Source organism: Periplaneta americana, chromosome 8, assembly GCF_040183065.1.
Source record: "Periplaneta americana isolate PAMFEO1 chromosome 8, P.americana_PAMFEO1_priV1, whole genome shotgun sequence".
NCBI lineage: Eukaryota > Metazoa > Arthropoda > Insecta > Blattodea > Blattidae > Periplaneta > Periplaneta americana.
The window spans coordinates 8,823,930-8,839,484 of NC_091124.1; the positions used below are offsets into that span (position 1 = coordinate 8,823,930).

At 35.3% G+C, this 15,555-nt stretch overlaps 1 protein-coding gene across 3 annotated transcripts; it reads right to left on the reverse strand.

The window, feature by feature from the left end:
* Positions 1-5,295: 5,295 nt before the first annotated feature.
* Positions 5,296-14,946, reverse strand: LOC138704461 (uncharacterized). Of its 3 annotated transcripts, none has more exons than XM_069832363.1 (3): positions 14,859-14,946; positions 12,684-12,845; positions 5,296-7,291 (listed from the first exon to the last, which is right to left on the reverse strand). In XM_069832363.1, the coding sequence occupies exons 2-3, from the start codon at positions 12,792-12,794 to the stop codon at positions 5,831-5,833; spliced, it is 1,572 nt and encodes a 523-aa protein (XP_069688464.1). In that variant the 5' UTR covers positions 12,795-12,845; positions 14,859-14,946; the 3' UTR covers positions 5,296-5,830. The 3 variants fall into 3 exon arrangements, with proteins under 3 accessions (XP_069688464.1, XP_069688466.1, XP_069688465.1); XM_069832365.1 differs by having other exon boundaries at positions 14,808-14,901; XM_069832364.1 differs by having other exon boundaries at positions 14,734-14,871.
* Between the last annotated feature and the right edge of the window lie 609 nt (positions 14,947-15,555).

Below are 15,555 nucleotides of genomic sequence, written 5' to 3' on the forward strand. Positions count from 1 at the left end.
CTCTAACCAGTGCCTTTGCTTCAATAAAGTCTCATTTTATAAACCTTATGGATCAACAATTGGCTCTCTTCTGACAAAGGAAAAATTTTACAGTCCGTACAAAAGAAACCTAATGACATGGAAATGTACAAAAACTTGCCCAGACATGTTCAAACATTTTTAACAAGAGCTAGAATAGATCACATTGTCACTCAATTGTACCTACACTGATTTCACCTTTCTGATACCTCTACTTGTCTGTGATGTAATAATCATGATGAAGATCTGGAACACATTTTTCTATACTGTCCACCCATAAACCACAAAAGAAGTAAATTAAAATCATCAGTACCAGTTGCAGAAGACACAGCTCTGCATATATTGACTAAACTCCAATTCTGGCTACTAGCAACAGGCATCTATAATGAACTGTATTATTTAGCTTGGACTTGTTCGTGTGTTCCCTTATCTGGCAATTGTCTGTACTGCATGTATTTCTAGATCAGAACCTATTTTTTACCTTATGAATTGACAACTATCAACAAAAGTAACTTGATGCATCCTATAGAGGTGACATTCAATACTGTGCAGCATTCTGAGGTAACTTTCGAAAAGTACAAAGCACAAATTTAAGTGCAGAAAATCACTTGTGTGTGTGTGTGTCTATCACGGAGATTGAACATTTTTAAGCTGATTTTAACAAAAATTACACATCCAAAAACATTTATTGAATGAAGTAAGACTCTATTCATGAGAACCTCTGCTGATGTATACAAGATAAATTATTTTATTTTTGTACCAATTAATTATCACAGCATAATTTTCTAATGTGTAAATAGTACATTATGCAACGAGCCTATAATGATAGTAATTAAGACGCAAGTATGTTTGTTTATAAAACGAGCGCGAATTTCATAATTTTCATACGAGTGTCTTAATTACCATTATAGGCAAGTTTCATACAACTTTTTATGCTCCACCATATTTCTAACTTGAAATTATTCAGAAGTATACATTTTATTTGTATCTGACAGAAGATCGGAAGTGACCTTGTTCATAGCTCACCGTGATTTGTGAGATGTGCGCAGACGCGAAAGTATTGATTTTTTCCGAGGAACAATAATGTCATTGACCTTGATGTAATGCAAAGAATGTATAACCTGGAAATTGATTTAGAATTGAAAAACGAGATGACAAATTGAATTTATTTGAATATTATTTACAATTAACGATAATTATTATAGTAACAGAACATAACCTTCTGCGACAGTATTGGATTTCCAGCCTTCATGACGTTTCCCTTGTCTTTCGATTGCATATCCGAGAATAATCGAAAACCTGAACTTTAATGAATAGGTGTACTTTAATGACATGCATTAAAGGACTGCTACCAGGTGTATAATTACTACATTTCGGCTTTGTCGAGCATAAAAACATTAATAATCTTTTATCACAGTTCTATGAAGTATAGGCTTACCTGTGCTGACATCCATAGGTAAAATTGCTGTTTTTGGGTATCAACTATTATCATAGCATAACTTTGTAGTGTGTATAAGCATTCATTATAACCATTTATCACAATTCTGCAAGCATATAACAAAAATAATAATATCTGAGATTAATAAAATCGTTTTTAAAAGTTTATATATTTTTTCATTTCAGTTTTTGGTATACAAATCTTCTATATACGTTAATTAAATGAAAATGGATTAGAGAACACTCACATTGAGTCTCAAAATGACGACTTTTTTGGTGTCTAGACTTGTGTGTAATAGACTTTGGTATAACTGTATTGTACCTGCTAATTCTTCCCGATAATAATAATAATAATAATAATAATAATAATAATAATAATAATAATGTCTCTACTCTCTCAATATCTGTATAGTGAAAGTAAATATAACATTAACACCACAGCAGTCAGCAGTATTCAAATAATGGACGACATACACATAGATAATTACATAACGATAAAACGTAGTTTTATAAATAAAGTACAGTACGATTATTTAGTCCTGCAGGTCGCCAGCAATCTGGGCCTGGGTCAGGCGAGTCCATTAAGTTATGCCAAGGGATGTTCAGATTAGTTTGTTGCCTGCAGTCAGAGCGATCGGATGTCACGCATACGGTGTAGCATTGTGTTTCCAGTACAGTTAAGCTGTACTGCATTCCTTTACCGACCACTCGCCCTTATCTCTACTCCGGAACTCTCCCCTACTCCCATTACTTCCCCTCTTTCGCGTCGCTGAGCTGTCAGGACTAAATAATCGGTCTGTAGTACAAGATATAAAGATAGGTCTGCCAGGATTTTAGAATGTTAATAGGTATAGGATGAGGTGTGACATATGTATGCATCTCAAGAAAAAATTTGCAACATTTTGAGACAACTCCATACCATATAACTATATTCTTGTAAATATAAAGCAATCATATTCAGTTATTAATTAGCAGCTTATTTTTATTATCAAGATAGTAGCTATTTGTTACTTACGATTCAGATTTAGAAATTTTGAATTAAAAATGTTGTGCCCTACTAAATTACTGAATAAAATTATTATTGGTTTCTGGTGAAAAATATACATTTTTCTAAACTTAATATTCATTACAAGCTGTATAATGTAAGAGTAATATAAAATCTATTCTGATTATTTGTTCTTCTATAACGAAACATTGGTGCTGCAGCCGAATCATTAAAAACACGAGTAATGCACTTATCTTCCAATGTACTGGTAACTTCTTTTAAAAGGAACTTTTCCTTTTGGCGCTCTTATCAATCTGTCTAGTCCAACTCATATTTACGAGAAGGTATCCAAATTTTTTGGAATAAAGCTGCCATTTGATCAGCAATGTTAGCAGCATGATTCTACAGGAGATGGAAATATCCCGGAATCAGTGTACAAAATGTCAGGCAAGTGAGTGGATGCATTAACGATTTACATTCCTTGTTTGAAGTTTTGTACCTGTGTGAAGATTTTGCAATGGATCTGAGAAAGGAACATTGTGTGTGTAACAAAATTTGTGCAAATCTAGAGAAAAGTGAGTTGTAGATATTTGCAATGATTACACAAGTGTTTGGGAATGAAAGCATGAGCTATGCACGGGTATTTGAAGTAGCATGCTCGGTTCAAGGCCAGTTGGACATCTGTTGACGACGAACAGGGAGACCATCAGCTGCAAAATGCTCGACATTGCTAAAGTTTGCCAACTCACTTGTGAGGATCAACGGCAAACCATTCTTGAAGAGGCAATTGGGTATGAGACATGTCAATGGATTCTGACTGATGAATTGGACATGCATTGTGTCGCTACCAAATGTGTGCCGGGAATCCTGACAGCTGATCAGCAGGAGCATCGTAATGACATCTGCAACAAGCTTCTGCAAGCTGCCCCTGATGATGCAATTGTTTCTCATTTACTCTACTCGCCTGACTTGGCCCCCTCTGATTTTTCTCTGTTCCCCAAATGAAGATCAAGTTGAAAGCCGTAGATTTGACACGATAGAAATTATTCAAGCAGAAATGCAGGCCGTACTGGACACTCTCAAAGAAAACAACTTCCAGAACACATTAAAAAATTATAGAATTGCTGACACAGTTATGTACAAAGTATATGCGGAAGGGAATTACTTTGAAGGTGATGGAGACCACTAGACCACGTGGCAGCACCAATCCCGAAAATTTTGATACTATCTCGGAAAACTGTTGGCAGATGCTGTTTCACGTCCATTTTGATTTTTTTACAGCTAAGCTCATCAATGAGTGAACTCAATGAACCGCACCCGGATGTTATTCTCTTGTCAATGCAACATCCTATGTTATTTTGGTAGAAACTCGGTGACATAACAATTCTAGTGTATATATTTAATATTATGTTAAGAAAAATCTTGAAAATGGAAGATTAACTCTACTAGTCATATGAAAAGCATTGGGTAAGAGAGATGGAAAAAGAAGTGAGGTAAATGAGTATCTTATTACAATATGATTCAGGCACTAGATCAGATCTAGGGGCCCCCCACGAGTGTTTCCCATGTTCGCCTATTCGCGCGAAATTAAATTAAATATATACTAATCTATTTTCTGCTATTCATGGACTCCTCACATCTATTTAGGCCATATATAGAAGACAAAATAAAGTGTTACCCTTGTGTTTTCAATGTTTGTTTTCTAGGCAGTGTGTGTGAATGAGTATGTGTGTATATATGTAAGTGTATGTGAAAAAGTAACGTACAATAGTAGCAGAAGCCAAAAGCAGAGGCAAAACATGGGAAGAGATTAAGAAACTCGCCAAAAATAGAGTCAGTTGCAGGAGCTTTCTGAAAGCCCTATGTTCCACACAAGAATAATGGGAATTTTGATTGACTGATGTGTGTGTGTATGTGTGTGTGCACACGCGAGTGGACATGCAAATGACTAGTGACAATTTGGATGAATGAGTATTATTGCACCAAAAACTGAACATAATGTGTGTGTGTGTGTGTGTGTGTGTGTATATATCCAATGCCTATCCACTTCACTTACGTGTTTCAGGTTCCGCAAATTGCGGATAGATGGCAGGACTGTGACCCATTTTTCGAGTTGCACACCACTTCAGCAGGCCATGCTATGCATGATATGTATGTGGAGAGTTATGTCATGTAGGGTGAATGTATGTGTAAGTGTTCGTGTAAGTGTAGTGTAGGGAATGGGTGAGGATGATAATGAAGCTGAGGAAGGGAGAGGGGGAAACCTGGTGCCGGCACATAGCCTACTCCTGTCGAACTAAAATAGTATATAAAATATATTAAATGCACCATCTACGAAGTACATTGTCCCTTACAACAAAATGAGTGTAGAATGATAGGTACCAAAAGTGTATGATAAAAGAACTTCCGCAAATAGCGAAATTATGTTTCACTTTGGGATCTCCTAGTGCTGGTATCCTTAAGAAATGATATAGGTCTGTAGTTTCTCTTATTTCTTGCACTGGTGATATGGATGGCAGTGACTTACAGAGAAATTATGACAAGGGAAATTAAATAATTCCGAAAAACATGCCCCACAGTCTTTATAATAAAGTGTATATTGTAGTAGTGAAACAGAATCCACTATGAAATCTTACAGACGCATCTGAACTCAGCTCTACCACTGCTCGGTACAAATAAGACGAAAAAAAAAAGGTATAAACGAATTTGGAAACTGAAACAATTACCAATAATCCCAATAGTCGTCATAATTACAGAACTTACACAAGTCCTTTCAACAACAATTTTAAGAAATTGGATCTTGTCAGACTGCATTAATATGTAGCCCAAGGGAGAGGGAAAAAATTCCCCTTAGCAGGTCAAAATTCTCTCCTCCCCCCGAAGGATCGTCATGGTAATTATTATTTTACGAGATTTTGGGCTTTCACAGTGATTTGGTCGAGAAGAAGAATTAAAGATTTTCAATCGTATGTCAAGATCTAATACCTCGTGACACATTGGACTATGCAACTCTTCTAAATTTTGGGTGATGAGCCTGTTGATGGAACCTGTATGCAGTACCGAAAAGTGGAACATATGTTAATTATCAAGATTAAGTTAAAGACTAATTTTCTTTATCATCGTCATCTGTTCCTGCTATCACGAGCAAAATTGTTGACATATGTCCCGACTTCAAAAACAATAATATCTGAAGCATAGGTGACCAGAATATTTTAATTCTTCTTAATCGCAACACTGCAATACTGGTATACTGTAAGTTGTTTTGAAACTTTGTCATATATTTTTAGATGTACGGCATAAGCAGAGGTTTCAGTACTGTATTTTCAAGGAATACTGCTTCAATTTAGTATGCAGGTGCTTCACAACGAAGCAACAAAACTATCAGGGAATTTAAACTCCAAGATGAATGTGGGGATAATTTTCTGTCACTTCTTCAACAAAGTCGTCCAAGATGCCAATACTGCTCCAAGTGTTAATACCTTTCAGCACAGTAATATGTGGACACGCATTTATAAGCAGCTTTGCTGTATGTAAAGTCAGCAGGCCAGACATGTGTGTCTTAATAGAAAATTCTTCCAAGCATTTTAGCGGATTCCTTGAAAGCACATATTCCATTAATGTGTCACTTTCCTGTTCACTTCCATCCGTTATAAATATATCGATTACTTTCAAATTGGTACACACTGATAACATGTATTCAATGAACGAATAATCTCTGTATAAATTAAGGGTAATGCTCTGTAAAGACTGGAACCCTTGTAAGGGAACCTTATCATCTCCATACTGAGGAATGTGGCGGACATATCCCCTAATTGTAAGGTCCTGTAAGGACCTGCAGTGTTCACCTATCACTTTAACATTCAAGTCTTTAATCTTGTCCAGTTCCAGTGTCTGTAAATGGACGCCTGTACAGAGTAGTTCTCGTATATCAGAGAATTTGCAATCAGAGAACCTGGCAATCTGCAAATTCTTTAGTCCTATTACACAAGAATTATCGTAATGATATTTATGAACACTTAATTCTACAAGATTTGGGAAGTTACTGAATAAAAGATTCAAATGAGAAGCTCCAATATGGCTGCACCCAAATTTATGCAAGACATTATTTCTTTTGGAATGTTTCTTGTTGTGATTTAATCCAGTCAGTAATTTGACATAACCTTGTTCAGAAACTGAAGTATCATTCACTTTCAGTTCTTCTAAAGATTCTAATTCTAAAATGGCTTCAATGCAAGCATCTGACACATAGTGTGAAAATGCAACATCTAGAATTTTTAAGTGTTTACATGTGCTTATTGCTTTTATGATGTTATCAGAACAAAGATAATGTAACACAAATGTTTCTAAGTCTACCATAATGTGGAGTCCATCAATAATGAAAGGTTCGTATGAACGATCTATTAACTGTCTCAGCTTCAACACTTTCAGGTTTTTCATGGTGTTAAGTCTGGTGAAGAGAATGCCGGCAAGAAAATGTAGAGTACAATGCAAATCCAATTTAGTTAGCATTGGATGAATGATGGCTTTAACTAGCTCTTCAAGTATTCTCTTGCACCACGCCTCTTTAGCCCAGACACGAATGTATTTGTAAATATTGTCAACAGAGATGAGCAAGTTCTGTGTAACTTCGTTAGCAAAATTGTACGGCACCATAGTGTGAAGCATAATCTGCAGATGTGAACAGGTGTGAATTGCATTATCTAGCTTACAGAAATTATTTCCCACTGACTGTATAAGGCAAAGACTAAAATTACAAACATAACGTCTTAGTGCTTCAAAAGCAAGGCTTTGAAGGCTGGAAGGCTGAAAGTTCCGTTGTTTCGGTGCTGGTGGTCCTCTGATTGGACTTTCCTGTAAGGAAGAAAAATATATCACACAAATTTTTAAATACAACTGAATGTCTCATAACTTTAGGAACATTCCCATATAAAAAAAATACTTTTGTATTTATTTTATAGGGTTGGCCAAAACCTACGTTTGGAATAGTTGACAATTATACAGTTACAGAAATTCGTAAAACAAAGAGTTACTTTAAAAAAAAAAAAATGAAACAGCCCATATTTCATTCCATAAATGTGTTTCACTCTCTTCATCCTGATTCAAATAATATAACCATGAAATACCAAAGCTTTGTAATCAGTTCATTAATGAAGCAAAAACAATTTAAAGATCGTGTGTACACTGACATTCAAAGATATTTGACCCTACTAATCGATAGTGATCGATAATTTCTTGGTATAAGCACAGTCTAGTATATAGTCACGAAGCTCAATACGTAGTAAATATGCATCCATAGATAGTTGCTAACCACTAGGATGCTAATATCGCCTCATTACAGACAATGCGAAATGGTACCAGCATAGTCTATTGTTCCTAGCACCCTCACAACTCAAGCTTCGTGACTGTATATACTAGACTGTGGTATAAGTGTGGCTTCTTTAGTTATTACTTATATAAATAGATGCGAAAATAATAGTCAGTGTTGCCAATCGTGCATAAATATACCCGCATTATAGAATTCAATTTTTCATACTACTGTACTGCTTGTAAAATAACACTGGCTTCAGCTGAAAATCGCTGATATTGTCAATTATGAGAATAATTTATGCTTAATCTAAGAGTTCGGGGCAGAAGAAGATATCAGATGATAGACGACATTAAGATATATGGTTATGAGGAAACAAAGAGGAAGGCAGAAAATAGGAAAGATTGGCAAAAGCTGGGTTTGCAGTGAAAGACCTGCCCTTGGGCCGAACACTAAACGAAATGAATGAAATCTACATAATCATTTTCCCTGGCACTTTTTTAAATGCCTCAATAATGGTGCCACCTATTGAGAACTAGTAGAACTCTTTCAAAGACTGTCAATTTTTTTCATATCTTTGGTTCTGACTTTTCCCGTAGATATGATTTTGTTGTTCTATGGGTGAAGGTGATGGTGCCGGCAAAATGAGTCCAGAGTCCTGTGCCGAAAGTTACCCAGCATTTGCTCTTAATGAATTGAGGAAAAACCCCAGGCTGAGAGGCCTGTGTGTGCTTTGCCACTGGAGATGTCTGCTGTAGCTGTAGACGAAACATCTATGCAACGACACCAGTAGCCTATGACTTCTCAGAATGAATAGAGTTTGTACTGTTTCAAAATGAGAACTTTTGGATATATGATTCGCTTGTTGTTCTGTGTGGCTTTCTGTTGCCTTCGAAATATATCTCATACACGACAGTCTTTCCCACTAGCATACAATCAGAAAATTCCATTGAAACATTTAGCGCTTCTGGTGGTTGGGCAACAAAACAACGGCCTACATAGTCTTGCTACTGGAAACTCCTATCTCAGTTTCACTCCCCTGCTTTCATCTCATTCAGATGCTAGCGTAAAATAATGCAATTAAAAAAAAATTGTTAATTTGTTGTCATAGAAACATCATGGCCTAGCTAATATTTGCATTGAAAATTTACCCTTTAAAAGATAATTATTTTTCCATGAAATAGCTAAAAATGTAGACACAATCTTTAAATTGTTTTTGTTTTGTTAATGACCCAAGTAAAAAGCTATGGTACTCCATACTTGTATCATTTGAATTAGGATAAGAGTACAACAAATTTATGGAATTAAATATAGCATGTTCCACTTAAAAAACATAATTCGTGTTACTATAAATTTCTGTAACACACTGTATAATTGCCAACTACTCCAAACGGTAGATTTTGGTCAACCCTTTAACATAAATATGTAACTATTTTTACATACATTAAAATATACTAGTCATAGGAGTGTTTCAAAGGTTATGGGACACAGTGCATATTGCACATTGTAATAAGAAATAATTTTATTAATTCATTTAGTCATTAGTATCAACAAAAATTCCTGCAGAAAGTACAAAACAATGAAATGTTCCTAATCATAGGTTAGTCTATATTGATGATGTAATATGACTATTATCTGTGCATTTCGAACTGATGGATCAAGATTATGAACAAACATACAAAAGTATAAACCACGCATGAGTCACTGAACTGAAGCACTGGTAATTCCAGCTCTCCCAGCTGACTTTAGTTGAGGAGAATGGTCCAGGATTGGGGTAAGCACAAGTGGCAAATGCAGTCCATTGTTTGACCTTGAGCCACCAGTTCAAAATGCACAGATAACAGAATCCGGATTTATATGCACTAAAAGTTAAGAATGACACCGAGTATAGTTGAGTGGATGTGGTGTCAGTTAAGAGGAAGTTCGAGTCTGGGTTACAAGATTCCGAAATGTAATAATAAAGAACTTAGTCACAAAGACTAGATAATGCAAACTTAACAGTACCAAAGAGAAATACTGAACAACAAGAATGGCATATTTAAAAGGCATGGCTTTCATGTTTATAAACTACACTGACTAACAATATTAACTTTTAATGCATATAAATCCGAGTTGTAAATATGACAATAATAATGGTGATGGTGACAGTGATATGGAAGAATTGGGAATGACAGCCAGTAGCAGGAGAAAAATGGGAAGGAGAAATGTACGGATGAGCACAGTAGAAAGGGATTTTGGAAAAACTGGCCACTGAAGAAGATATGGTGGTGATGATGACAATGTAGTGTTATGATGGTAATAACATGAAGGTTTTTATTATTGTAATTTTGCTTTGTTGAATTTTTGTAACACTTGTGACTGTTGTTTCATTAAAAAAATCAAATTTTGTACTGAAAATATGATTTTTTCTTCTGAATATTAATTTCCTATAAGCAAGATTTTTTAATTCTTGTGAGTCCTTAAATCCAGTGAAAATAGCTCGTCGGTATCAGCAATTAATTTAACATTATGAACAAAAATTCCAGCTTTCTGGAAATTATCAAACACAATAATACAATACATTTTCATGTATCATTGCAACCCCATGCTTATAACGAATGTCTGAATTAGGAGGAGATTTTCTGCCGACTTCATCTAGGCCTTTGTGGGAGAAAGCATTGTGCAGTTTGCAATTAAGCAATGCTATTTTTGTGGACTCAAAAATCTACACTCAGTAACTTTAATTTAACGTAGAATTTCGAAATGCTGTCCCTCTGTTAAGATGCATCCCTCACATCATTTAAAAATGTTGGCAGCAAAACAGCGAAGTTCTTGTTCTATGATGTTGGTTTGTTGTGCTAATTTACGAAGACATTCTTGAACTGGCTTCTAAACGGGCATATATTTCGTCTAATCTGTCTTCAGTGAGAACATGTCTATGTTTAGTTTTCTTTCTATTTGGCAGTAATCTTGCTGCACGAAATTTTTCCACTAATTTGTAAATCACAGACCTATTACATGTGATATATATTTCGTCACAGCATTTCTTACATGCAATGGTGGACCTCACAGTTTACGTATATAGGTCACCATTAAACAATCATTACAGATAACACTTCTTTGCAGTATACTTTAATAAACTACTCTATTCCCACTAGCTATCTCCCCTCTTGCTGCTCGGTCCATCGTCTACCTTGTTTTTGCTATTCATTATTTATTCACTAGTTCACATAGCCTATATCTTAGTGTTTATACCTATTCCGATAGCTATATTAATTAGTAAAGGTTCAGAAGATAATTTGACTTTATAAATTGCATTTATAATAAATTTAGTAGTCATCATAATAGCAATGAATCGAAAATGAGTGCATGCGATACAACGATGAATCTAAATTGAGGTTGATTATGTAAGCAATTTATCAAGTTTGTATTCAAACAGGTATGCGGTAGTCTTCATTGAAGTTACGCAAACGTTTCTGCTGACAAGAAAATATTGCAAGAGTAAAGATTAACCTACATATGGAATGTACTGATTCAGCTATTTCAGGCTCATGACTTACAGTATGTCGACATCTGCTCACCTATTTGAAATAATAAGTTATTATGTAAAATAAGACCTAAAAATTACAATTAAATTGTTAAAAGGAGCAGATAAATAAGTTTAAAGTCTTAATGGTTATTACGATTGGTTTAAACATGCACATGCACTAAGTTTGAACCAATAAATTATCGAGATTTGCGATAAATTAATTAGTTTAGGAAATTGTATATTTATTATGTATAACTACTTTTGTATATAGATCTTTTTGTTAAATTATTAAGTTTTGTACTTTTGTGAACTAATATCAATAAATCTATTTATCTATCTTAGTGTTTATACCAGTTCACTTCTATAGCCAATTCGTTATTCAGTTTGCTATTTGCTACAATAACTTATTTCCAAAATCGAATAGTTCCTCTTTTATACATTCATTACTCTATTCTATCAATAGTCTCTAAACACACACCTTCATCTCAAACAGCAGAAATAACTAAAATGCTCTCTCAATTAATATCACTCAATAAAAGAATTGTATTCTAATGGATACCATCCCAGTGTGGAATCCTGGGAAACGAGAATGCAGATGCACTAGCAAAGAAGGGCAGCACTGCTACTTACAGACCTGTTAGACTTCAACAAACAAAATTCGATAACACCATCTCAAGGGAAAAAATGGAATTCTCTGCATCATAATCCACAGTTAATTCCCGATTTACCATGAAAATCGTCTGTAGCTGCATTTAGATTGGCAACAGGCCATGATTGTTTGGCCAAACACCTGCATAGAATTGGAATATATCAGTCCCCTAACTGCCCATTGTGCAACTCAAACCAAGAAATGGATTCGGAACACCTCAAAATCTGTGCTTCAGTGGCTGACCACGATAATATCTTTGAAAAATATTGGAGTGCAAGAGGTCAAATGACTTTATTGTCAAATGCCTGGCATTAGAAAACAACAACAACAACAACATTCATTACTCTGACGTCTTGATATTACCTAATCTTATTCACTAATATTGGTCACTCATTACTCTAAAAATACTATTCAGATCTACTACATATATCAGGGTTGAAAATTTTCTACGAGTGTCTTTGATATCTAATTTTAAAGTTTAGCAAAAATATGATCACACTTGGTTCAACCAAATAAATGTTATCACAACAGTCAATGGTGCTGCTGAGCGAGCACAGCTCAGTTTGCTAGTGGGAATGAGAGCTTGTTGTATGCATGAGTCATGCGCTAACTACATAGCACTGCAATTTTTCTCCTCGTACGTAAGACACCCGTTAAATAACGTGTGTGTAATACAGCATGTTTATAATTTTTATCAATTCCTGCATTTACTATATTCCAAATTACAACGTTAAAAATATCATCAAAAAAAATATTGACTCTTTCCTAAAAAATTGCTTACACCAAGGATATATTCTTCATTGGCTGCTTCATTTTGTTGATGATGAGGGGAAGGACGCAACTCTTGCACGTCAGTATCATGTTCCTTCAAAACTCGCAAGCAAAGGCCCATTGCTTAGCTGCCTGTATCTAGTTTCAAATACTTGCTTTCGGTCCAAGTGTGCTGCAAGAAAAAGTTAGAAAAAAAAACATTAATTCGCATATCTGTATGAAGTTGCTGATGCCCCATTGGGTATCTTTCTAGGTAGCACATACTAGGGAAATAGAACAGGAGTGGACCAGAAATATTCTGGGCCTCTTGGCTGGTGGTTGAGGACAAATGACAGAACTCCAAAGTTACAAGTACATATATAAAGGAAAAATTCAAGGGTTTTTCTTAAGTGCTTCCAGTTACAGAACTGGTGGCATAGTGTCTCCAATATGTTGATTGTGCTTTCTTCATCAATTATAATTTAGTATGATTTTTAGATTATGATTAATCATCTTTTGTTTCTTTAGTAGGCTAATTGCATTGTCCAAGAATTTTTCATGACGTAGGAATAGTCAAGATGATGACGAGAAGACATGAGATTATCTCAATAAAAACTAACCCTGAGAACTTAATCTATTCTCAGATGGTAGATCTGTAACTTACTAGTGTAGGTAGCCTATTTAAATGTACTTCAATTAAGCAAGTTTATAGATACATTTATTCTTTACAAAGGTAAGATATAGGCCTAAAGTGATTTACTGTATGATTTTTATTTTATTCTATTTTGTTAAGTAGGCCTACTAATTTTATTTGCTCTGATTATATTTATTCCATTAGACAGTAAATTTTTTATTGGGTTATTTTACGACGCCGTATCAATATCTCAGCTTATTTAGCATCTGAATGAAATGACGGTGCTAATGCCGGTGAAATGAGTCCAGGGTCCAGCATCGATAGTTATCCAGCATTTGCTCGTATTGGGTTGATGGAAAACTCCGGAGAAACCCTCATCCAGGTAACTTACGCCGACAGGGATTCGAACCCGGGCCACTTGGTTTTGCGGCCAGACATGCTGACCATTACTCCACAGATGTGGACTTATACAGTAAAATCTGTGAAGTTCACCACATCTATAAATTACCGGTACCCTAACTACACACTCCCTGACATATACAGCTTTTTCTTCAGTTTTTAATAATTATATATATAAGGTATTCTATGCACAAATTTCACTAAGACGCACTGTATATCCGTTCTAGCAATTTCGTCAAACCACAGACAATTAGAACACATTATTTAATCTGCGTTTGGTCAAATTCTTGGTGTACGATGAGTTACGTGACAAATATCGGTAATTATTTACTGAACGTTGGCCAGTAGACTATGGCAGACATCGAGGATCAGTGACAGATTAGGTTTGGTTTGTTCAGATTTTTGGTTCGCCTTGCATATTATATGTTTTTGGTAGGCATACCAAGAGAAAAGTAGAAATGGATAAATTTCAGAACACGGATTCCTTCCTTTTCCTCTTACTTCAAAATTCCAACCTTGTGCACACAAAATAAATTATTGGCACTGAAAAGTGCCTTTTCGTAAGCATAATGATGCGCATTTGACAAACGCAGACAATCTGCTCTTTTAAGTATTTTAAAATATAATTGTCAGTGAGGAATCCGTATACTGAAATTTTCCCGAAGAAATAATAAAAAAAGAAACAACTAAGTTCACAGGTACATATTTCGATAATAGTGACATTTACTTCCTCAAACTTACATTGCTTATCTAATTAATGTATGATTTTCCACTACAATTGAACATATTAATTAAATGAATGGGCTTTGCTTCCTGAGTGTTGACTTCTATATACAAGGTTAGAACAGTTTTAAGTTGTTTTTTTGAGATCTTAACACCTAGTAGGCCTAACAGTTATAATCACAATATGAACTCTATTTTCCAATTTGTCGTCCTATGCTAAAAGACAGTTTTATAATGAGTTTACTGCTAAATTTATTCTCGTTGCAGGTTAACAAATTTGTCTATATAAGCTAATACTGTATATCATGAAATAGTAGTACAGTACCTAACCCCTGATTACAACTCTTAGTAGTTAACAAAAATGTCTAACACGTAACTTTACGGAACACAAATTCTTACACATTCTTCAACTATAGCTTAAATTTCGGTATTCTCTATTTATTTACGTACACTTCTCATAAACACATTTTTCCATTCGTTCCGAGTATTTCGACTGTTCCCATTCACATTTATCATTCAAGTATTTCGAATATCCCCCGGGCTCACAAGCAGTGTTGCCAACTCGATTCTTAAAAATCCGCTGTAAAACAATACTGAAACCGCTAAATTTCAACGTGAAATGGTATTATTTTGCCGTTGTGATTGCTAACAATACCGGCTAAATGCCTATAACAGCAATACAAATGTCATACATTTTACACACTAAACTAACACTGGAAAACGCCATATTTGGCGAGAAAACTGTAGGATTGGCAACACTACCCACAAGTTCCGTTCAGTGTTGCCACCAGTGAGCTATGTCGTTTCCAGCATAGATAAGTTTCCAGACATTTCCACGTAGCCACGCATTTCCAGTTATGCCGCAAACATGTATCCTACGATCATCTTAATATAGAATTCTAGATCAAGATGGCCGTGCCTGGTGTTGAAATTATGTCCAGCGAATATGCTGTTAAACACAGAACAACAAATAATCGTGTTATATATCTGTTTATTACTCGACCAAGGCGAGTGGAGCCGCGCGTAGGCCTAATGTGAACTATCGCGATGCAGTATTACGAACGTAGGAGCAATAGCGCCACGGCTCCGGGCTGCAGGACTCTCCACTGACCTTGGTCGAGTAATACAAAGAACAGGGCCATTTCTG

Bases quoted from the DNA above. Each gene is read 5' to 3' on its own strand.
- LOC138704461 (XM_069832363.1), bottom strand. From the start codon at position 12,794: ATGGGCCTTTGCTTGCGAGTTTTGAAGGAACATGATACTGACGTGCAA. The intron at 7,292-12,683 runs GTAAGCAATTTT...TCTTCCTTACAG, and splicing joins ATGAAGAATATATCCTTGGT to GAAAGTCCAATCAGAGGACC.